Source organism: Pipistrellus hanaki, assembly GCF_964339955.1.
Source record: "Pipistrellus hanaki genome assembly, chromosome: 4".
Classification (NCBI taxonomy): domain Eukaryota; kingdom Metazoa; phylum Chordata; class Mammalia; order Chiroptera; family Vespertilionidae; genus Pipistrellus; species Pipistrellus hanaki.
The window spans coordinates 39,021,389-39,045,580 of NC_140506.1; the positions used below are offsets into that span (position 1 = coordinate 39,021,389).

The 24,192-nt window shown below is 40.6% G+C and overlaps 1 protein-coding gene across 2 annotated transcripts in view; it reads left to right on the forward strand.

Moving 5' to 3' along the window:
• The window catches only part of RASGRF2 (Ras protein specific guanine nucleotide releasing factor 2), a 174,670-nt gene that overhangs the window by 80,330 nt on the left and 70,148 nt on the right, over window positions 1-24,192 (forward strand). The window contains exons 9-15 of one of the 2 annotated variants that reach the window (XM_084881300.1): window positions 377-495; window positions 5,508-5,668; window positions 6,501-6,567; window positions 7,109-7,245; window positions 14,871-14,953; window positions 20,810-21,058; window positions 21,687-22,075. In XM_084881300.1, the coding sequence (XP_084737426.1) occupies window positions 377-495; window positions 5,508-5,668; window positions 6,501-6,567; window positions 7,109-7,245; window positions 14,871-14,953; window positions 20,810-21,058; window positions 21,687-22,075 (1,205 nt within the window). The remainder of the gene's footprint in view (window positions 1-376; window positions 496-5,507; window positions 5,669-6,500; window positions 6,568-7,108; window positions 7,246-14,870; window positions 14,954-20,809; window positions 21,059-21,686; window positions 22,076-24,192) is intronic. The other variant, XM_084881301.1, reaches the window with a different exon arrangement.

Here is a 24,192-nt window from a genome sequence, read left to right on the forward strand (position 1 = left end):
ATAGTCATTTATATCTGTGTTCCCTTAGCTTATCTGGGATAAATGATATAAAGGTTTCTAATTTACCCCGCTTCTAAGAAATGGCACCCTAATTTCAGTCTCCATTGAAAGCTTTTCAGAAAATAATATGTTGCTTTCCTGTTGCATTTACCAGCAGCATCCCCAGGGTACTCCCTGATCACGGACCCACCGGTCTGTAGTCGCGGTGCACATTGGCCTTGCTTTGGGTCATGGCTTGTTGAGGCCGGGACGTCCAGGCTGCTCCCCTCACAGCCCCACTTACACTGATACACGCTCTTGGGTGGGGCTCTTTGTTCGCGGGCCAGAACAGCACAAAGATCTCTGACAGCGATCCTGTCTGTGTCCTGTCCGACAGGATAATGCACGACGAAGTGAGCGACACTGAAAACATAAGGAAGAACCTTGCCATAGAGAGAATGATTGTGGAGGGCTGTGATATTTTGCTGGACACCAGCCAGACGTTCATCCGCCAAGGTACGTCCTCACGCCGCGCACCCACCATCCGAGTGGTCTTGGCGCTTGTTACGTTATCAGATCCAGGAGGGCCTTTGGGAGTGGGCTTGGGTTAGCGGTGTGATGAATGCGACTCCTGCAGGACCTCCCTGTGGTCTTGGGGGAGGCGGTGATCCAGGCCCGCCTTCGTGCTGTCTCTTTTCAGGGGCCATGAAAAACAGCAACACACTCCTAGTGCAGCAGGCATGGCCCAGCCCCTTAGGTTCTGACCCACTGTCCTCCTCAGAGGGCCAGACGTTCTCTGCCGCTCCAGTCTGTCTGGCCGATGGGAGTGTCCGTGCCAGGTGGTGACACCCAGGCAGAGGCCCGAGAGAAAGCTGCATTACTGAAAGCCCTTGCAGGTGGCAGTGGGGACAGTGTCCGCAGTGAAAACAGTGGTGTCCTGTTCCCATTTTCCATCAGCACTCCTGGAGGCCTCGCACGCTATGTTCGGAGTCAGCTGGTGGCTCCAGTTACCAGGAAATGCCATGCTGACCCCTGCCACCCTTTCGAAGTGACAAAGGCAATTTGTTTGTGGGGTGTGCTTTGGTAGCATCATCCCGTAAACAGCTTTTGCAGGGTTCAAGATAGTTGTTCTGGAAACTGTGGAGAAAGAAGAGCCTTGCGGTGCATACCTCTCCGCGGCTCTCACCAAGCGCAGAAAGTAAACCACATCCCAGCTTATTTCTAAGAGCTGCGGCGCCCGGGGAGGGGAGCATGCCTCATGGAATTGGTGTGAGACAGTGTATCATACACAGGTATTGTTTTGAACCTGGTGAGGAGCGGCACAGAAATTTGGGACTAGTCTTAAATCTCTGTTTACAAAATGCCAATATTGTTTGAAGATCATTTGCATTTCTGTTGCACACCAAAATGTGCTGCTTAAACTATTGTTTACCTCATCAAACCAAACATTTGTGCTGTGCACATTAATTTTTTTGCACAGAATACTTCAAAAACATAGCACATGCAGTTCTACTTCCCATTGTTTATTTACAAAGAGAGGAGTCACACAGATGTTAAAGTTTGGAAGTATATTGTAGGAAACGATACCTTTTCTCATTTTGGGCTTTCACTATTAATTAAAAAAAAAATAACAATAGTGGAGTATAACGCTAACGACACCAGACCTTCTGAATGTCCTCTCTGTTGCTCTGCACAGACTGTGTCCCATATCGGCTCTGACCTTCCCAGCACTTCCCTGCCTCTGTGTCCTTAGTGTGCTGTCTGCCAGCCTGGTGACCGGGAATGCCCTTACCCCTCTCTTTTGTCTACTTGTCCTACCAGGCTTAGGTCAGACACCTCTAAGTAGCCTTTTTAACATTTCTGCTTCTTCTCGTCCCCTCCCACGCAGTTAGAATGAATTTACCTTCCTCGTCGTGTCCAAGGCCCTTTGCTCCTGGTGCATGTGTCTCAGGCTCTTGCGTATTATAAGTCCATGTCTGCATGCCTGTCTCTCCCAGGAATTAGAATTCTGAAGGGCAATGTCTGTGAATTCTCTCTTGCCTGGTACAATGCTTTCCATGGTACCTGGATGATGGGCATGGGATTAAATGGAAACGCTTGATCAATTGCAGTGTGGGTTGGAAGGTGTCTTCTTTTGTATTTTTCTTGTGTTTAGAGTTTACTGAAGAATACTAATTGGCTTGAGCTTTATAATATGTGGAAATGGAAACAAGAATTTCTCTTGTTTATTTCTATTATTTCTCTGATTTCTGAAAGGAATTTTAATTGCAAAGGATGATTACACATAACCATTTAGAATATTTGTACAAACTTAGACTATTTTTATCTAAGTTTGTGAAAAACATCTATAATGAAAACTGCCCAAAGGTTAAATATGTTGATTAAATCTTTTTTTTTTTTTTTTTTTTTTTTTTTTTTTTTTTTTTTTTTTTTATGACGCCTGGAAGAAAATCAATCATGAGCCACCTCTCCCTTTGACTCAAGTCCAGATGTTATTTATCGATTGTTCTGTGTCACACGTTTAAGGCACTCCTGTCAGCTATTAATATACTTGATGTTGTTATTGTGTTGATGTTGATTCATTGATTTGCCTTTCAGCAGTGTTTTCCTGAGTTGTTTGGTTTGGTTTGTCTGTTTAGGAATTATCTAATAAAGGTGGTTTTAAAAAGTCAGACCTTAATCTGAAAGTAGGAAGTAATTGAATTCCAGATAGTCCAGGACGTTTGCATTGTTTTGGTTTGGTTGTGTCGATTATCTCCTCTGGCTTTGATTCCATCCTGTAAGTCCCATGAGTACAATCTTTTTGCTGCAATTACTTGCTCATCTACTTCTCTAAGCTTTCCCCATCCCTTCTTTATGCTTGAAATTTAATTACTGACTCTGTTCTTTGCCAATTTGCTCCCATCTTTGCCACCTCTCTCATTCACTCTCCTCTTGCCTGTTCCCTTCAATGGAATCAAGCCTTCCCCCACCTTCTGCTCCCCAGTCCCATGCCCTCCCCAGGATGGTTTCCATGCTATTTTTGAGGCCCCAATAGCTGCCTACTGTCTTTGTCAAACAGCCTCACCTAATACTCACCTAAATAGATAAAATCTGGGCATGGAAGCTTTGAGCCCTTTACCACCTGTACACCTTTAGATCTTTATTAAATATGTTTTTTTAAAAAAATATTTTATTGATTTTTTTACAGAGAGGAAGAGAGAGGGATAGAGAGTTAGAAACATCGATGAGAGAGAATCATCGATCTGCTGCCTCTTGCACCCCCCCCACTGGGAATGTGCCCGCAACCAAGGTACATGCCCTTGACCAGAATCGAACCTGGGACCCTTCAGTCTGCAGGCCGAAGCTTTATCCACTGAGCCAAACTGGTTTCGGCATAGATCTTTATTAAAAAGTAGAGAAAGAATTTAACATATCAATGGGTTTTATAGGGAGGGTGGTGCCACTACCTTGGCTGACCTGATTGGTTGGGTTAGGGCTAGGGTCCAGTTACGTGGAGCTGGCCCCGCCCCGCCCTGCCCTCTCACCCCGCCCTGCCCTCTCAGATGCTATTTGGAATATTCATATGTTAATGTGAAGATTTTGTGACCCACAATCATAGTTTTACAATTTTGTATCTTTGAAGAATTTACTGCTTTTCTGTTCACTTTATTCTGTGCTCATTAAAAAAATATAATGGAACCTAAAAACTGTATGAAAAAGAAAATAGGGCTGCCTGCAACCTACCTTACCTCTTAGAGATGACCCACTGTTAATATTTAAGAGGTCAGGATGCACTGAATGGTTCTCAAGAGGCTGATCTGAAACTTTCTAAGGCTGCACTTTGGGTAAATTATAGATTAAACCAATAATAGAAATAATACTGGCTCAGGCCATTTCAGAAGTCAAAGGCAAGGTATTTACACAAATCTTAGTGTTTTGCGGTTTCATATTTAATTTATGTTGGAATTTTATTTGTGGGGAGAGGGAGGTCATCATTAGGGTGAGATTATATAAAGGCTATGCAGTGCTTCTCACATGGAATGGAAGAGAGTTTTGCTCACAAGAATACCCTGGGTATAGACTTTATATGGTTTCTTTTCCATTTTGATTGCACAAAGAATTTTTGTTGCACATTTTAAATGTAACCTGAAGGTGAAGGGATTAAGCAAACAACAAACAAACAAACAAATAAAAACGCCCAAAAGAAAACCAGAACTCATAGACACAGACAACAGCCTGGTGATTCCCAGAGGGGAAGAGGGATGAGGGGAGGTAGATGAGGGTATAGGGGGGATAAATAATGATGGAAGGAGACTTGACTTTGGGTGGTAAATACACAATGCAATATATGGATGATGTATTATAGAATTGTACACCTGAAACCTATATACTTTTTTTAAGCAATGTCACTCAATAAATAAACAATAAAAAAGTAAATTAAAATAAATTTAACCTGAAATAATTGGATTTTAAAAATAGTCCTCAAGTTAAATAGATTGTGTTAAATTGTATAATTTGTATATTGTTATAATATACATGTATTGGATATTCTATTTCTTAGATACTATGTAAATTCTATCAATATACTATTTATCTTCCTTCAGTGCTTCAGGAAGACTAAACTCTTTATGCTTTCTACTGTTATTTTATTACCATACTAGAGGCCCAGTGCGTGAATTTGTGTACTGGTGGGGTCTGGCCCCAATAGGGGCTGATCAGGTCTGGGCCTGTTGGGAGGAGGATATGGTGGGAGATTGGTTGGCTGACCTTCCTGGATTAGGGCCCAATCAGGGCCAGGCAGGCTGGGGGGAGGGGCCACAGGTGATTGGCCAGTGGGCCCTGCCCCCAACTGAGGTGGGGGGCCGACTGGAGGTGGGAACATCCATGAAGAGGGGCTGTGGGCTGGCTGGCCCCACCCCCTATTGGGGTGATGGGTGTGATCAGGGGCAGGGCCGGCTGGGGAGAGGGGCTGTGGTCCAATGGGGTGGTGGGGGCCTATCAGGGGGCAGGGCCTGCCAGGGGGAAGGGCTGAGGGGGGGCAGTGTTGGTTGGCTGCCCTGCCCTTGATCGAGTTGGGAGAGTCTGATTAGGGTGGGGCCGGCTGGCAGGAGGGGCCACAGGAAGTTGGCCAGCTGGCCCCGCCCCCAATCAGGCCCCACTCCCGATGGAGCTGGTTTGCTGGCCGCAGTGGGTGTTCTGGTAGCTGGCTTTTTATATATATAGATGTGACTATACAATATGTATCTTACTGTTAAATTAATCAGTTGATTGAGATCCAATCCTCATTCTTTGAATTCAGTTTGGCTTTCTGTCAAACTTATTTTCCCACTTAGAGATGAGTAATCAAATTTAAAGTGTTTTATGAAAATAGTAGGAATTAGTATGACTCTTAAAAACACAATATATGGTTTCTTCTGCTCAGAATGTAGGGAATTTACTTGTTCCAATGGTGTATCCAGTGAATCATTGGTGTTTATTGCATCAGGAAGGGCTCTCACTTCACAGAATTTTAATTGCTGTGCATTCTCCACTTTCCTGATCACCAGGTTCTCTTATTCAAGTGCCTTCGGTGGAGAAGGGGAAACTTAGTAAAGTTCGCCTGGGTTCATTGTCTTTGAAAAAGGAAGGAGAAAGACAATGCTTCTTATTTACAAAACACTTGTTAATTTGCACAAGAAGTTCAGGAGGAAAGCTGCATCTGCTCAAGGTACTGGTTTTACATGATTATTTTATTTATGTTTCAAGAGACATTCAGGTTAATTTAATTGGGACTTTCCAATGCCTGGCATCACAAAACATTATCGCAATTGAAAAGTGAGGCAATGTACAGTTACCACCCTTGACATTCACTATGTTGTCACTTGGGTCTACAGTAATAGAAATGTAAATGTGCATTACCATTAGGAAGTGCAATTAAAATCCTAACTTGGACAAAATTATTACTAGTTGATGACTACTGAGCTATAACAATCTTGTCAAATTATTACAGTGCCTATTTTTGTTAATAAAGTTTTATTGAGCACAGCCATAGTCACTTGTTCACATTTTATGTGTCTGCTTTCATGCTTCTTACAATGGCAGATTTGAGTAGCTGCAGTAGAAATCAGATGGCTTGTAAAACCTCAAAGATTTGCTTTCTGGCCCTTGACAGGAATGATTTGCTTATCTATACCTTCTGTTATTAGTGCCTGAAAATATTGGTTTTCTACTGCTCCCGGCACCTCCCGGTTAATGAGCTCAACCTCTGCTGAGCTGCACTCTCAAGGGCCCCTAAGGGCCATCTAGTTTGCCATAGACTGACTTGCTAAATTTCATAAACATTGGGAGTGAGAGTGGTTTGGGGAGAAGAACCATGAAGTTAAATGAGCTCAGTTGTTTTTACACATGTAAATTTCATTTTGGAATGTATACAAATGTATTTATGATGTAGAATTGTTATGCTTTCTGCTGTGGCAACTTGAGTATAAGATTTGCAAATCAGAGCTTCTGAACCTCTGCATGATTCTCAAGTCTCTTAATGGAAAACTGGCTCTTTCCAGACAGGTGGGGTTCTCTCTCTAATAGAATGTACCTTGATTGAGGAGTCAGACGCAAGCGATGATGACTGTAAGTCACATTCTGTCACTTAGAATTACATTAGAATTAAGCATTCCTATGGTTTTTTGTTTTTTATAGCCAAGAAAAGCTAACTAAGGAGGCAGTAGAGATGCTGAGAATAAACTCCCTGAAGTCATTTCTATATGAAAAAATTCTGTTAAACCATCTAACCTGTAAACCTTGTTAAACCATTTTTGGGAATTCACATTTTACCAAATTTGTCTCACAATAATGACTTTTCAGTGTTAGGCAGAAAAGAAAGGGATTATAGCAGAGCTTTAGAACTCTGTAGATTATGGAAATTAAAACACAAAACAAAACAAACCATGAGATGAGAAGGAGCCCGGGATTGTAGCCCCTAGTAACCTACTGATCTCAGCCTTCTACCTGCTTATGAGCGTGGCAAAGCCTCCCCCCTCCTGGAGAGGTGCCATATCATTGCAGCGAGATTCTGGGCTTGGACACTGATCGTATTACTAGAACTATATGGAAGCAGCTGTTACTCAGATTTTGCATTCACACCTAATTGTTTGGTTTATGTGTGTTGAAGCCAAAGGTTCTGGGCAAGTGTTTGGACACCTGGATTTTAAAATAGTGGTGGAGCCTCCTGGTGCCGCCCCTTTCACTGTAGTCTTGCTAGCACCTTCACGCCAGGAGAAAGCTGCCTGGATGAGTGACATTAGTCAGGTAAGCAAGTGGCTTTTGCCATAGTTTATTTTCTTGTTTTGGTTTTACGTTTCACAACATTAACTTCTGGAGAGGAATTTTTTTAGAGTTAATTTATTTTTATTTTAAAAACGCATCTAGTTGCTGTGTATTACCACTATGTATCTTGATATGCTAGAATCATTCATTGTTTGTTTTTGTTTGTTTTTCTTGTTATGGTTAAAATTCACATGAAATGTACCAATTACATTTTTAGTTCCTGGGCATTTTGTACAATCTTTAAATGTAATCACTAGTGTTGAATGGAGTTAAAATATCCCTGTTAGTAATACATTCTCTAGTAACCCAGGGAATTTTTTTTTTTTCCTTATTTGTTTCTGAAGTAGGAAAATGGTGAGAAATACAAAATCAGCTAACAAGGGTTATGGTGAGGGATCACAAAGGAAGTAATTGCATCAGACAAGAGATACTGTATGCAGTGTAAAATCTGAAAATGAGCTCCTGTATTTCATATGGAACATAATAGGAATCAAATTTGCTATTTTTTCCTTTATCAGCAATATCCAGTTAGAGAATTGTTGTATTTATTCAGGATTTGGAAAAATGTTAAAATTAGTCATGATTGTGCTGATGAGGATGTGGAGAAAGGGAACCCTAGTAAACTGCTGGTGGGGATGCAGACTGGTGTAACCACTACGGAGTTTCCTCAAAAAGTTAAATATGGAACTGCCTTTTGACCCAATGATCCTACTTCTAGGAATATATCCTAAGAAACCCAAAGCACCAATCAGAAAGAATGTATGCACAACTAAGTTCATAGCAGCACAATTTACAATAGCTAAGATCTGGAAACAGCCCAAGTGACCATTAGTAGATGAGTAGATAAAAAGCTGTGGTACATTTATACCATGGAACACTATGCAGCAGTGAAAAAGAAGAATTTCTTACCCTTTGAGACAGCATGGAGGGATCTGGAGAGTATTATTCTAAGTGAAATAAGCCAGTCAGAGGAAGACACGTATCACATGATCTCACTTATATGTGGAGTCTAATGAACAAAATAAACAGTTGAACAAAATAGACCTAGAGACATAGAAGCATGGAACAGACCGTCGAATCTTAGAGGGAAGGCAAGGGTGAGAAGAGATCAACCAAAGAACTTGTATGCATATATGCATAACCCATGGATACAGAAAATAGGGTGGTGGAAGCCTGAAGTGGGGGCGGGGTGGGCTATCATGGAGCAATGGGGGGGAAAGGGGAACATATGTAATACTTTCAACAATAAAGACATAAAAAAATTAGTCAGGATTGGACTTGGGCATTTTTTTTTTTTACCCAAGCTCTTCACTCTATTAACCAATACAGGAGAAAAATTTTGTATAAGGAAATATTAAAAGAAGGCTTGATAATTATCTTTAAAGTTGTTAACTCAAGGAGGATTGGGTAAATGGAAAAGGTATATACTACAAATTCTTTAGCCTCTTTTTTTATGAAAAGTATTTATTATATAAGACTTAAGTAAAAATCTTATTTATACAATAGTTCTTTAACTGCTTTTTTTCTGAGTAACTGAAAACTGAGGGAAAATAGAAAGAGAATAAATGTGAAAAATAATTATTTTTATACATCAAAGAAATTTTTTAGACTTAGTCTCATTTGAGCCTTACAATAGTATACTGAAGGTCAACAGCAATATTATTCCCATTTCACAGGCGAGAAACCTGAGATTTGGAAGGCTAAATGTTTGTCCAAAGTTATATAACTGAATTGAGTCAGGACTCAAATCTAATCCAGGTCTTTTATTAGCACTCTCAACATTCTTTATGGAAATGATGGATTTTTACTTATACACGCCCATGACTACTTTGATGGTGAACAGCTAGAAGTGGAGGTACTTCTTTTTTGGCTAACGAAGGAATGAAAATGTGGGATCTTCTAGATTTGCATAATTCCATCTTTGTGGTGATTTATTAGTGCTTTCGTTAACTCTATGTTCTATTAATACTTTAGTTTCTGTCTATAATGCATCTCTGACCTCAAGGCACTCTGAATCATTCACTGATTCCGTGACTGTTGATCGTGCGATCACCATGTGCTGCCAGGTGTTGTGTAGGTGCCATGCTGTCAAGAAGACAGGCAGGCTAGTAAGGAACAAAAGGAAGTAGACAACTTAATGCAACAAAACTTTGTGAGTGTTAAGAAGCCAAGGTGAGTGGGAAGAGTGGGGAGAATAGCAGTAGGCAAAGGTGTTTTTCTAGTTCCTTCAAGCTTCTAGCTCCGGATGTACTTGAGGCTCCTACAGTACACAATTGATAATAGCTTCAAGTGACCATAGGGTGCCCAGTGAGGCATTATCAAAAGAGAAGGGTCCTTGGGATGCGTGAATGGTTCTTTAAAGATAGGTACTCAATGCTTTGGCTGCCACAAGCATTCAAGTGGGACTCTTCAATACATCTTGTGGCAGAAATATACAAGTTCCTCCTATTTCTCCAATTTGCTATGATTAGGATGTTAAATTGCATTTGAATATATTTACAAATATGGAGAAGGACACTAACAGAAAGCTATATCTTTTTGAGGGATGATAACATCACTAAATGAAATTACTTTATTTAGTAGAGCCTTGATATTATGTGGCTCTAACACTTAGGATGGCACTCATTCACCAAATAAATTTATTCAGTGATGCTATATGTCAGCCACTGTTTAGGTAGTTGTGATGTATCATGAACAAAAGAGTCAAACAAAATGATGACAAACAATTCCCCTGCTTGTGTAGCTTATATTCTAGTGTAGGGAAGACTGAAAATGTAAACATAATGAATAACTGCACGCTATTTTTATTTTTTATTTTTTTATTTTTAAATCTTTTTATTGATTTCAGATTGGAAGGGAGAGGGAGAGAGAGATAGAAACATCAATGATGAGAGAAAATCATTGATTGGCTAACTATTACACACCCCCTTCTGGGGATCGAGCCCACAATCAGAATCAAACCCAGGACCCTTCAGTCCGCAGGCTGACGCCCTATCCACTGAGCCAAACCAGCTAGGGCTACACACTGTTTATGTTAGAGGGTGATTGGGCAGGGTAAGAAGGTGACTGGGCTACTGGAGCTGTGTGGGTTGATATAATAGTTTTTCAATCGTCATCATCTCATTCTGAAGATGACATCTAACAACTTTAGCCGGTGATAGAAGTAACATGTAGGTAAGTGATGAAGGGAAAGTCATTCTACACAGAGGGAACAGCCATTTCAAAAGCTCCAGACCAGGAGGACTCTGCATATATTGAGTAATACCATGAAAGTCAGCGTGGCTGAGTAGAATGTCAGCGAGGGGAAAAGAAACAAAAGAAGTTGTTAAGTGGAGTTGTTAAGTAAGCCATGGGACATAGGCGTTCAGTGTTTAGGTCCAGGCTCTGCCATGTAGGTGATATTTCAGGCTGCGAAACTGTTGAGATCATGCAGGGAGTAACTAGATAGAAACGAGAAGAGGTCCATGGCTCCCATGAGGGATCAGGGAGAACGGCAAAGAGGACTAAGAAGGAACCCCCAGTGCAGTCGGAGGAGAGCTAAGAGGGCATGCTGTCCTGAAAGTCAACGAATAAAATATATCCAGGAGGGAGTGGTCACTTGTCAGCTGCTACTAATGAGTGTCCTGTGCTACTCGGTGATTTTCCTGGTGTGGGTTTGAATGGCGAGTGGTAGGGAAGCAGTGTTCCCCTGCTGACTGAGCCTGGCCTGCTGCCCAGCAGCCTGCACCTCAGCTGGCTTTGCTCTCTGGGTAAAGCACTTTCTTTTTTTGGGAGAAATTATGTACTATACATACATTGATGGAATTTACCAGTCTCCCAAGTATGTCTCTGGACATATTCATTATTAATAAGTTGAATCTATTGAATGCTTAAAATGTACTGTTTAATATTTTATGATGTACTAGTATGTGTAAAAATATGGACACAGAAGGGAACTAAAAATTACTTCCAACATCCAGAACACTAAGTAAATGTTTATCGAAGTATTGCCACTGATGACTCTGTTAGAGTTTCCTGGGGGCTTTTTAAAAATGCAGATTCCTGAACCCTCATTCCAGATACCCCAAAGGTTTAACAAGCTCCAAGATCCTTTTAGTACAATTAAATCAGAAAACCTTTACCCTGAAAATCAGCTGTTTCCATCTCTAAATCCTCCAGTCTGGCTATAGAGAAATAATTTTACAGTTTGGCTCTCAATGTATACATATACACCTTTCTATAGATCTGCAAATTCTTCATATTGGTATCTTCTAATATATATATATGTCTATATATATGTATATATAAGTATGTATTAGAATATGTATTTATATATAGGTATATTCTACCACATTAATGTACCACTTTTTAGTTTTTTCAAATATTAGACATATCATATGGGCAGTTTCCTGGTTTTAGTATTATTATATGCCATGGTGCTAAATATCTTTGAAAGAGTTTTTTCCCTTTCAAGATTCCTGGCTGTGTATCTTTCCCACAGTAGGTGAGGCTGGTACAGGCATCTGATCACTTTCATTATTTCATAATTCATGACTCGACAGACTACCAAAATGTTTCAAGAAGTACAGAACTCTTCATTTCACTACATCATCAGTAAGGAATCTATGATAGCTTTCTTTTAAGTCCTGCTACATATTTGTCACAATTTATCACATTTTCCTATTTAATGGAAAAGCAGTATTGCTTCCTACTGGTTTTAGTTTACATGTCTATAATTATCAAGGAGATGAACATTTCCCACTATTTCTATTTCTTGTCCGTTCATGCCAGATGGACATTTATTCATCTTAGCTCTTCTTGAGAGTAGAGAAATGAATATTTTTCTTTCAATTCCTATTACGACTATGTTTTCTATTATTTTGTCTTTTTGTCATCCTTTATTTTGCTAAATCTTAATATCTTTGTGACTTGATTTTAAGTCACTGTGCCAATCTATCATCTTACATTAAGCACACATGGCTATGATTTTTAGATAATCAAGTGGCTCCAGAATATTGATACAATCCCAGTTTCACACAAAGCGCTCTGTTTAAAACTGTGGGCTAAGTCAGGCCCCGTCTCTGAAGCTGTGGTTTTTAGAAATTACAATTGCTTCAATGATTAATTGCACTTTTAGCTACACCAGTAAGGCCATTATTAACCCTTGGCATCTCTAACAAAACTCACAAGTGGCTAATGGTCTTGACCAATAATTATTCCCTTTTTCATCTATTTATAGAAAGAAAAAAACCACAAAACTTGAGACTGGAGATTTGACCATTCATTTTAAGATAGTATATTCATTTGTGCTTGTCTTACTGTCATACAATAATGGTGTCTTAAACACATCTTTCTATAATTATGGGTATTAACTGAAATGCAGAATTAAAATTCACCTCTGAGCTTCTCGATTTGGGCAGATGTGTCAAAATATAGAGCTGTTTAGACTAATTTGGACCATGCCAACATGCTTCCCCCCCCCCCCCCCCCCTTAAAATAGTTTCTCTGGAATCAATAGGGAATTTTCTATTTTAACAAAAAGGTGAATTAAAAAAGAAAAACTTAATCTAACCTTTCTTCCCTCTACCTAGATGTATTAAGAAGGTAAAAAAACATCATGACATAGTAGACTACTGACCTTTGAATAGGTATTGCTTGAAGCAAGCCCCTCAAAAACCCTGCTGAAGAAGTCAGTGTCAGGGACCAGCTGCATCACAATTACCTGGGGCTTTTGTGAATACACATATTTCCAGCCCTGGCCTACTTATCATCATCACAGCTGAACTAGTGTCTCCATGGCCCAGGAATCTGCTCTTTTTATCCTCATAATTTCAAAGTTTACTGTAGTTCACATAGGTCCAATGTTGCCCTTCAAGATAAGTGACACTTCGCTTATTTTCATATTTCTTGAACAAATGAATTGAGTTCATTTTCTCAAGGCACAAATACTTCTCCCCAACACTGCCAGATACATGCTTATGTGATCATGAGTATTTACCACTCCTTCCAATGAAAACATTTGCTCACGTGTGCAGGTGCGTGCACACACACACACACACACACACACACGTGTGTGTACAAGCTTTTTGAAAGTTCATGTTACATTACTTTGCTTTTACAAAAGACCTATATTCCTTCGAGATGCTATAGTGTAAGGAAGTAAGTTGAAGAGGACTTAAAAATATTCAATTTTATTTCCAGAGTTGGCATCCTCTGTACCTGGTCATTGAAATAATGGCATAAGACGTGAGGAAACAATTTTTTAAAGGAAAAACCAAATAAGAATATGGCTGATAGACTAAGTAGACTGAATAGTCAAGTGATGCTAGTGATCTGTAGTTTCTTATATGCATATCCACACTTTCATTAGATGTTGGAGTTTAGGGTGAACTCCGAGTTGAGAATCTAGGTGAAGTCACTTGGCAGTCAGCTTCTCCACACCATTTAATTGTAGTCCTCCACTGAGTGGCCAAATTATTATGATCTCTAAACACATAATAATCTGGCCACTCAGTGTATAACCTATATAATAAAAGGCTAATATGCAAATTGTCCCCTCAACCAGGAGTTCGACCGACCGTCAGGCAGGCCAGCCAACCGCCCATGTCCCCTCCCTCTGGCCAGGCTGGCCGGATCCCACCCATGCATGAATTCATGCACCGGGCCTCTAATATAAATACATACACTGAGTGGCCAGATTATTATGCGTTCAGAGATCATAATAATCTGGCCACTCAGTGTAAAGCTCCACACGGTGTTTTAGTTACTAGAAGTAATTTCTGATTTTAAAATTGTTTAAATCTTTTATATTTTCTGCTTTCTCACCAAAGGGCTTATGTATAATTTAAAATAAATCCTTTCTAACCCAAAATAATTTCAAAGAGAAAATTTTTAATTGATAAAGCATACATACAAAATAAAGAAGGCAGAGAAAATTAGCAAAAATTCCTTTTAGAAAGAAAAGAGAAAAAGATGAACAGAGTTTGATGTCTGCCAGAAATAGAAATTACACCATGCATCCTTACCAAACCAACATGGTGCCAATAAAAACTACTATAGAAACTAGTAAAATGTGGAATTTATTGGCAAAAAAAAAAAAAAAAATCTTCACAAAACACCAGGAAGCAGGCACAGAGCTTACTAGTGACAGAGAAGATGAATTTATGCGAAGGAAGCCGTCATATCTCCTCTGCTCTGCCTGCCACACACCACCCGTAGGGCAGTGACTTCAGCAGAGGGGGTCCCATGAGAACCTACGAAACCTCTCAGCAAGTGCTGCACCTGCCAGAGAACCGTGACAACATGACGTGTGGTCAGAAACCTTGGGAACCACATTGCAGGAAAGCATAGTCCTTATACCCACCCTCAGGTATTGACCAGGTGCACAGTTTTGGTATCTAGACATTGAATCTGTTCATAATGTATAATGTTTATACGCTCGTGTGTGTGTGTGTGTGTGTGTGTGAGAGAGAGAGAGAGATAGAGAGAGAGAGAGAGGGAAAGGAGGGAGGGAGGGAGGGAGAGAGAGATGAGAAACTAAATTGTTTTGTGACTATAAACAATTCTGGGAATATATGATCTGTCTAGGTTTTCATGTGGTTGTAATTGTCTATTTTTTAATTTCACAGTGTGTGGACAATATACGGTGTAATGGTTTAATGACTATAGTGTTTGAAGAGAATTCCAAAGTCACTGTGCCACATATGATTAAGTAAGTGGTATAATACTTTCCCTTGCATTTTAATCAAGATCAAACTGGTAGAGAATGTGAAACCATGAATAAAATATTGCTTTAGTAGCATTCTGCTTCATATTGTGAATGTTTCTTGACAGCAATATGATAATTCATGACATGCTAATATAAATAAGACTATCAAAATGGTTTTTCAGATGTATAGTTTATTGACTCACAGAATGGAAACATTGTTTTTCCTACTGTGACATATGCCTTCACTCAGGAAAATTTACTGAGATTTTCAAGTTCAGTGTAAGAAGTCGTGATAGCCAGATGTGTCCAAGGTCAGAGGTTGGCAGATGCTTTTGGTATCTTCCCAGTGGGTATAAATCTTATCACTCAGATTTGGTTATAGAAGTATGTTTAGGTTTTGAAAACACCTAATATGAATCATCTGGCTGTTCCATGGTACCATCTACCCACTGTACATGGATTTGTCCTAGAGGCTATTTCCCAGAGCTGCCAGCCTGCTCTCTGTTATCTTAACAGAGTAACTCATATAATTTCAAGTGATCAATAGGGAAACTGTCATTTAAAAAGAGAAACTATATCAATAGCTATGTGCCATAGCTCTCTGTATTAATGCTTTCACCTCTATGTACATTTTTCTTTCTAAATTCAGAAATTGATTTTGGAATATTCTGTAGCTTACCAATTTGTTGATCTCATTCTTTTGGGTATTTTAATTCCAAATTCTAAGAATAAAATGTGTTTATAAAAGCAGTTGTTATATATTTTTAAAATTTAAAAATGTGTGTCTCCTATCCCCTTTTTGTGGACTCTGTTGGGGTCTGAGCTATTTTTGCTAAGGCAATGAATAACATTAACTTTCCTCTTCATAGGTAGTAGCTATAATTAGCATGATTCTAATGGTAAAAGTTTTAAAACATTAAATATTGTGTTAGATGAAGGCAAGTACATTATATTAGTGTCATAATTACTATAGAAAAATGATGAAAGAATGATAATATTTTGAATTACTAGTTAAAGATATTTGCGGTAGGATTATTATTTTTTTAAATATATATTTTATTGATTTTTTACAGAGAGGAAGAGAGAGGGATAGAGAGTTAGAAACATCAATGAGAGAGAATCATCGATCAGCTGCCTCTTGCACACCCCCTACTGGAGATGTGCCCGCAACTAAGGTACATTTCCTTGACCAGAATCGAACCTGGGACCTTTCAGTCCACAGGCTGATGCTCTATCCACTGAGCCAAACCAGTCTCGGCTGCAGTAGGATTATTTTTAAACTCTAGGGCAAAGATTCCTTTAGTGTTCAGTTTTCCAAGTTTCTAGTTTAGTATAGTCTTTTTAGAACCAGATTAGTTAAAAATATTTGATGCTAAGATTAAAACCAAGCATGAACAATTAAGTCAAAAGGTCCATATTATGACAGTTTTACAATTCACATTATTGGGTTAGAATTTTATTATTCATTTTCTACTCATAGGATTCTTACTTTTGCAATTCACAATATATTATCTACCATTGTTATTTGTTTAAAAAGTACTTTCTTGAAGGTTAGACAGTCATGACAGTCCAAACTGCTTTAGAATGAGAATATGTAAGTTAGACTTGGTAGCCTCCACCGCAGGGCAGTTGGATACCCACAACTTACATATCTTGTTGACTTGAAAAAATTAATACAGATAAAACTTCAGTGTTGCACCTGACCGGTTATGACTGGTACCCAAAAACATTTTCTGTCCCCTGTGAAGGTAGTTTGGCCAGCGTCCATGTCCAAGCTTGTTTGTGTAACTGCCTCCCATACAGATCAAGACTTTCCTGCCTTTTGGGTACAGAGGTGACGCTTGAACAAGGAGGAACCAATCTCCTATAAGAACAAAAAGCTGTATCTTGAGCTGGGATTTTCTGACAGTCACACATATTCTGATGCCATCTATACTATACTAGAATTATACCCAAGGCAGTTTCATGTATTTCACTCTTCTATTTTCCCCTCCCTCATGGAGCCTGGTTCTCCTCAATCAGAAAAGGGGGATGATTTTGTAATTTCTGTTCCTTATGATAGTCTCCTCCGTGCCCCTCTTTTACCCTAAATCCTGTATTCTGGCCTCCCTGTGCATCTCCTTGGCAGTACACTGGGGGAGGGGGGGGGGGAGGGGCGGCGGTAAGGGGGTTAAGAATGAAATTTTTCAGAGTTAAAAAAGTTATCCTATCTTAATTGTGTCTTGTTAATGACATGACATCACTTTGCAGGCATTCACTTCCTTTGAAAACTTCCTAATTATAATAGGTGATATGAGTTTGATGTTTTAAGATTTATTTGAAGTGTTTACAAAAAAGGAGTTATTATCATAAAAGGAGTTATTATCATAAGTAACAACATTATATCGTTCTTGGGAGTCCCTTAGGAAATAAAGACCTTGTTTGGTGTAATAAAAGAAAATTAAATAATTTCATAATATTTAATTTATTTTCTTTACTTAAAATGAATGTGATTACAATTTTGAAGGACAGTGATGTAATTAGTCAGTTTTATTTTAATTTTGTGTTGGTTGCAACATATTTTATCCACCTAGTGTTTTGATTAAAGTAATTATAGTCAAAAGTTGCAAATCTGCCTAGCCAGTGTAGCTCAGTAGTTGAGCATAGACCCAGAACCCAAGATTCTTTCCCAGGGCACATGTCTGGGTTTCAGGCCCGATCCCCTGTGGAGGGCTTGCAGGTGATAGCAGATCAATCATGTTTCTCTCTCATTAATGCTTCTATTTCTCTATTCTTCACTCTTCCTCTTTCTCTAAAAAAAAAATCAATAGAAACATTTTTTTAAAAAGATACAAATCTCAAAGTACAATTAAAATGCAAAATTGTGACACTAATAAGGTGAAAATATCTCTTTAAGTGGTATTTTACATTTCATATATATAAGTTGAAGTTTGCTTTCCTTTAATAATAGTTAACTTCAATTTTCCTCGAAAATAGAGTTCGTTGGTGGAAAATGGTGGGAGAAAAAGTGAATACCTCAGTCAGGCATCTTTACTAGTAGACAGATTCACAAAAGTTTCTAAGGTCTTTTTCACAAGTGAGGAAATGAAGAACCAGAAAAGTATAGTTGGATGAGGGTCACATAGTGAGTGGAAAAAAAGAGACATGCAGTTTTCAAGAATCCCCAAAGATGTGCTTGTGCATTTTCAATATCAGTAACGAGACTAAAACTAGCAGCCCACCCTTAGTCGATTCCTCAGCAGGACTGAGCCGCTCATTTAAAATGCCATTTCAGGCCTGCAAAGGAAATCCTTCCACCTGCACTGAGCTTACTTTGGGGTGGGAAGCTTCCAAGAGCAAGCTAAGAAAGCTATCGATTCCTTTTCATCCCAGAGAAAATAAATATATAATTTGAAACCCCTCCAAGTGCTGAAAGGGATAATTAAGGGCACTCACACAACAAGCCAACTGGTTCTTAGCAAGCAATTACCCCATTGAACATCACCGGCCCTGTAGCATATCTTTTAATCAAGTGGTGAAACCCAGGGCTCATTGACTGCCTTCTCTGAGATGCTGCAAGGAAAGGGAACAAAGGCTCTCAGGAGGGAATGTGCAAGCTCAGGGCAGTCCTGGCAAAGATGGGCATTTCTCTGAGCCTCATGCGGATTCAACCTCTGCTTTGAAGTCTTTCCTCTTATCAAAGTTGCTGCTCCGAGGGCCTCTTTTGCCCTTTTTGCAAATGCACACCACGGGCTGGGGGCTCTGAGCGAGGCAGCTGGTCTTGAGGACTGCTGTGAGTCCTTTCCTCAGTCTGCTCTCCATCGGCTCCCAGTGGGTCAGTCCATCAGGTTGAGGAGGGAAGTTTCATAGAATGAGAAGGAGCGGAGCCTCGCAGCCACCTTTGCCAGGGCTCACAGCCTATGTTTCACCCATTACTTTTCTTATTGAAGTAAAGTTGGTTCATGACATTATATTAGTCTCAGGTATACGTTACGATTTAAGATTTGTACACACTACAAAGCGATGCACCCTAAGTCTAGTTGCTACCCATCACCGCACAATTGACCCCCTTTGCCCATTTTACTTTTAAAAAAAAAATGAAGACATGCTTAATACTGCACAATATTGGAAAGAAGGCCTTTTACACAACTTACAGATTAAATTGTACTCATAAAATGGATAGCCTTAAATGCAGTAATAATCCAGGAAGAATGGAGTGAACTAAGTGTTCAGTTTAAGATGTTAAAGAAAGAATGACAAAATAAACTGTACAGAAAGCATAGGGAGGAAATAAGATAAGAACAGACATTAATAAATTAAAACATAGAAAAATAGTAGAATTGGTAAAGAGCCAGTTCTAGAGGGGAAAATTCCTGATATTATCATCTATTAGTCAGTCTAGTCAAGAAATAAGGGGAAGCACAAATGCACTAAAGTAGAAGTGAGAAAAAAAAAATAACCACAGAAATAGCAGTGTTATCTGTCTCTTCCCCTCTCCTCACCCCTCTGTGGGGAGAATGTCATCCATTAGTTTTTAAGGGCATTTCTGATATTCTGATTTAAAGGCTGTTGGCCTCATTTCTTTTTTTTAAAAAAAAATATATATTTTATTGATTTTTTTTTTTTTTTACAGAGAGGAAGGGAGAGGAATAGAGAGCCAGAAACATCAATTAGCTGCCTCTTGCACACCCCGACAGGGGATGTGCCTGCAACCAAGGTACATGCCCTTGATCGGAATCGAACCTGAGACCTTTCAGTCTGTAGGCTGACGCTCTATCCACTGAGCCAAACCGGTTTTGGCTTGGCCTCATTTCTTAACATGATTGAACTAGAGAGAGAAGGGAAGGGTAGCAGATCATGTCACCTCAAAATATGGCACTTTGTCATATTGATTATTTTGAGCAATAGGAACTTGAAAAACAGCTAATGCCAGAAGAGGCTTTCTCTAAACTCCCTTCATCTGCCTAGAGATAGATCCTCCAAAAGGTACTTAATTGTCAAAAATTCCTTCCCAGGGATTTTCACCAAGCAGAGAGGATTCACCTTATCACAGGAGAGGAGACTAGACGTCAATACCACTCCCAGATGCACTGCCACACACTATTTTATCTTCCATCTGTTCTTCTAGAGACCCATTCATCTTCCCCCCGAATCATTTACTCTTCTTTAAGTGGCTGCCATTCCTCCTCCTTTTCCCCTGTTAAGATGGTGTTTCATCCTAAATCTAAGCCCCCTCGGAGAGTTACTCATTTCTTCTTGGGTAATTCCCATGTATCCATGTTAATAACATGGTTTGTTTTTCTCTTGCTAATCTGTCCATTATTATTATTATTATTTTTAAATATATATATTTTATTTATTTTTTTACAGAGAGGAAAGGAGAGGGATAGAAAACTAGAAACATTGATGAGAGAGAAACATCAACCAGCTGCCTCCTGCACAACCCCTGGGATGTGCCCGCAACCAAGGTACATGCCCTTGACCGGAACCGAACCCGGGACCTTCCAGTCCGCAGGCCGATGCTCTATCCACTGAGCCAAACCAGTTCTGGCTAATCTGTCCATTATTACAGAGGTCTCAGCCAAGAACTCAAAAGGGCAGAGGGAAATTATTTCCCCCCCCCCCCCCTGCAGAAGGAATCCACAACATGAATGAGCGATTATTATCTTCTCCACAATCCATTCTGACCTTCCTAAATGATAATGGCATAGCTGATGTTTTCATAGCCCTGCCTTGTTTTATGTAATGTGTCATATCAACATCTTTTAGCAAATGCGGTGGGAGGCCCGTACCCAAGTGTGTGCTTACCAGCGCATAAATACGCTGCGGTCGAGAGGCACGTGCCCTGGGCTTGTTCTCATGTTCCTGCTCTGTGCGCAGGTCTGATGCCCGTCTTCATAAAGATGACATTGACATTTGCTTCAGTAAAACCCTCAACTCCTGCAAAGTGCCCCAGATCCGTTACGCCAGCGTGGAGCGCCTCTTGGAGCGGCTGACCGACTTGCGGTTCCTCAGTATCGATTTCCTCAACACCTTTCTGCACACCTATCGTATCTTCACAACGGCAGCCCAGGTGCTGGCGAAGCTTGCCGACATATACAAGAAGCCTTTTACCTCCATCCCCGTCAGGTAGGCCCCAGGCTTTGCCTCCCATGAAAGCGTGGCCTCCTGGTTCCTGCGTCTCCCGCAGGTGAGCTGCCCAGCTCTGCAGAGCTGCTCGGAGGGCACTGTCTCACCTTCGAACAGTAGAAGGCGGGTGAGTAGAGGTCTCAGATAGGCCTCAAGGGACGAATGTGAGAATCCTAAAGTCCCCAAATGGCCTTTGCTTGCTCTGTGAGTACATACTTGGAAGCTAACTCCATTGTTTGAGGCTTTTCTATTTTATTTTATTGTTTTTACAGTTGTATTTTTCAAACTTGAATATGCACAAACTTTAATAGGATGCGAAATTGCAGGCTCTGATTGCAGGTCTGGAGGGGAGCCTGAGTCTGCATTTCTAAAAGCTGCCCGGAGACACCAATGCTCCTTGTGTTCGGACCACAGCTTAGTAGTTGGGGATTAGACATGACCTGCAAAGTGTCTGTGTTCCTTTTGGCAAGTGTGTGGAACACAGGTGGCACTGATAGGAAGGAAATCCAGCAACAGACGTGCAATGATATTGTGGCCTTTTAATGTCGGGGACATGTTCTTAAATGACGCTGGGGGAATCATTTTCACTCGGCTACAATCTGTTGATGGCTTTTGCTCATATTTCCAGGTCACTGGAATTGTTTTTCGCCACCAGCCAGAACAGCAGAGGTGAACATCTGGCGGATGGCAAATCTCCACGCCTGTGTCGCAAGTTCTCTTCCCCACCACCCCGAGCCGTGTCCAGAACATCCTCCCCAGTGAGGGTCAGAAAACTGTCCTTGACTTCTCCCTTGAATGCAAGGATAGGAGCCTTGGACCTGACCACCGCCTCGGCGTCCAGCAGTCCCACCACCACTCACAGCCCCATGGCGTCCCCACCGCCGCACACGGGTAAAGTACCTTTGGATCTTAGCAGAAGCCTCTCTTCTCCAGAACAAAGCCCGGGATGTGTGGAAGAGCATGTAGATAACCCCCGCGTGGATCTGTGTAACAAGCTAAAACGAAGTATTCAAAGAGGTATTGTCCAGCTGCCACACCCCCTGCTTGCTGGCCACCTGCTTTCCCGCTGCTCCTTCTGGAACCCTAGTTCCTTTTTTTTTTTTTTTTTAACAACTTCCCTACTTCTGCGTAGAACGTAGTCGAATGTATGCAGTGAGTAGTTAGAAGGAAAAACTCCTATAGTTCCCTCCAGCTTTTGTGGAAAAGAGAACCAGGTTCGTTCTCTTACTGCCTTCTATAGTAAAAGCTGACTGCAGTCTCTGGGAGAATAGCATGATCTGGATGGTGTTATTGGAAGGTTCTTCATGAAATATGGTTAAGGCTGGTTGGATAAAGAACCTACGGAGCCTGATACTCTGCATAGAGGTAGGTTGGGGCCACCTCCACCATGAGCTTGGCCCTGACAGCCTTCTTTCTCTGCAGTGTCTGCCTTACGCACCTGCACTGCTCCCAGCCTCCCCTGCAAAGGATGATCTAGCCTGGAAGCATTAAGGTTTCTTCAGTTTAGTTACCAAGGCAACACTCCATGTTACAGCAGAGATATAAGAAGAAAAATCAAATCTGAGACAGTGTTTATTATCCTTGGCACCCAAAATGGTTTTTTAAAAAGTAAAAAGGTAGATTAGATTATTTGCTTCCTGATTAAATTCTCTAAAGACTTCCTATCACACTTAAAGTACATTCTCCCTGCCAAGGCCTTCAGACCCTCTCAGACTGGGATACTATCTCCCTCTCAACCTCTGCTCCTGCTCTGCTCCCTCGTCCACTAGGCTATAGTCACATTGATTCCCTTTTTGTGTCTCAGAAGCATCTCCATCATTGCTGCCTCAGGGCCTTTTCACCTGTTCTTCCCTGTGCCTGGACAGGCCTCCCCCATATAAGCTCCATGAGATTAGCAACCTTATCTTATCTTGTGCACTCTGTACACTCAGTGCCTTGGCCAGTGCCTGGCAGGTAGTAAATTTTTGTTAAATGAATGAATCAAGCAAAACTCCCAGTGACCTATTTGAGGGTCCTATGGCATATCACCTTATCTACCTCAGCTTGGTACAATGTAGATAGGGGTTGGAGGAGGTGACCCTTGTTGCTTCCATAATCCAGTAATGTAAACAAACAAACAAACAAAAAGGTTTCACAGCCAAATTAGCAAACAGCTTTATTATTTATTTATTATTTATTTATTTATTTATTTATCTGTAGAATAACTGCTTTACTTACTGATAACAAAATAAAAATCAGGAAATTAATCAGACAAAGTGTCCAATTTTCAAGGAGGATCTCCCAGATGGAAACAGAGATCCCTGCTTTTCCGTCTGCTTGAATTTTCTCTGAACTTTCTAGCTTCATTCATTAAGTGAAGTACTTAGTGGAATTTTAACTGGAGTGGTTGTCATCATCAAAAGTAGCACCCTTTAAACAAGAAATTCTTTAATTAAGTTGACAAGTGAGCAGCTAAGGAGGAAGAAAGGAGGAAGATAATTAAAAAGTCATTAGAACAACAGTTTTCAGCAGAATCGTGATGGGTTCCTCTCAGGAATAATGAGGCAGAACACAAGCTGACAAGTGCCCTGGGGTTTGACCCGGCACCTGTGCCTGGGCACCTCCTCAAATAGAAAGGCTTAGGGGGGCTTTCTGAGCCCTCCCTCCGAGGCAGGGTGCCCTGCGAGCTACAGGAGTCTCCCAGAATGTGGGGAGTTCTTTCCACTCTTTTGTTGGATTGCAGTAAACAGAGGAGGAGAAATCTGAAGATAAGTCTATATTCTTGCGCTATTTTGAATTCGAAGAGCTTCAGGAATAAGCGTGTGAGTGTCTGACATTTGTGGCTCTGAGGCTGTGGTCTGAGTGCCTCTGGGGCTGGAATTAGAACATGGGAGGTGTGTTCAAGAGTCACTGCTTTGCCTTCTCTGTGCCGGTTGTTGTGCCATAGTGTGCATGACGGTAAATAAGACGGTGTCCTGGCCCCTTACACTCCAGTTATGTGAAGATAGACACCACATAACTGGGAGGGAGGTAGAACAGGAGTAGACAGAGTGCTCTGGAGGCTGAAAAGCACTGGAGATCATGCCTGGTTGAGTAGAATCAGGACATGTCACTAACATGAATGGATAAGTGGGTTGGAGGTGGGTGAACATATG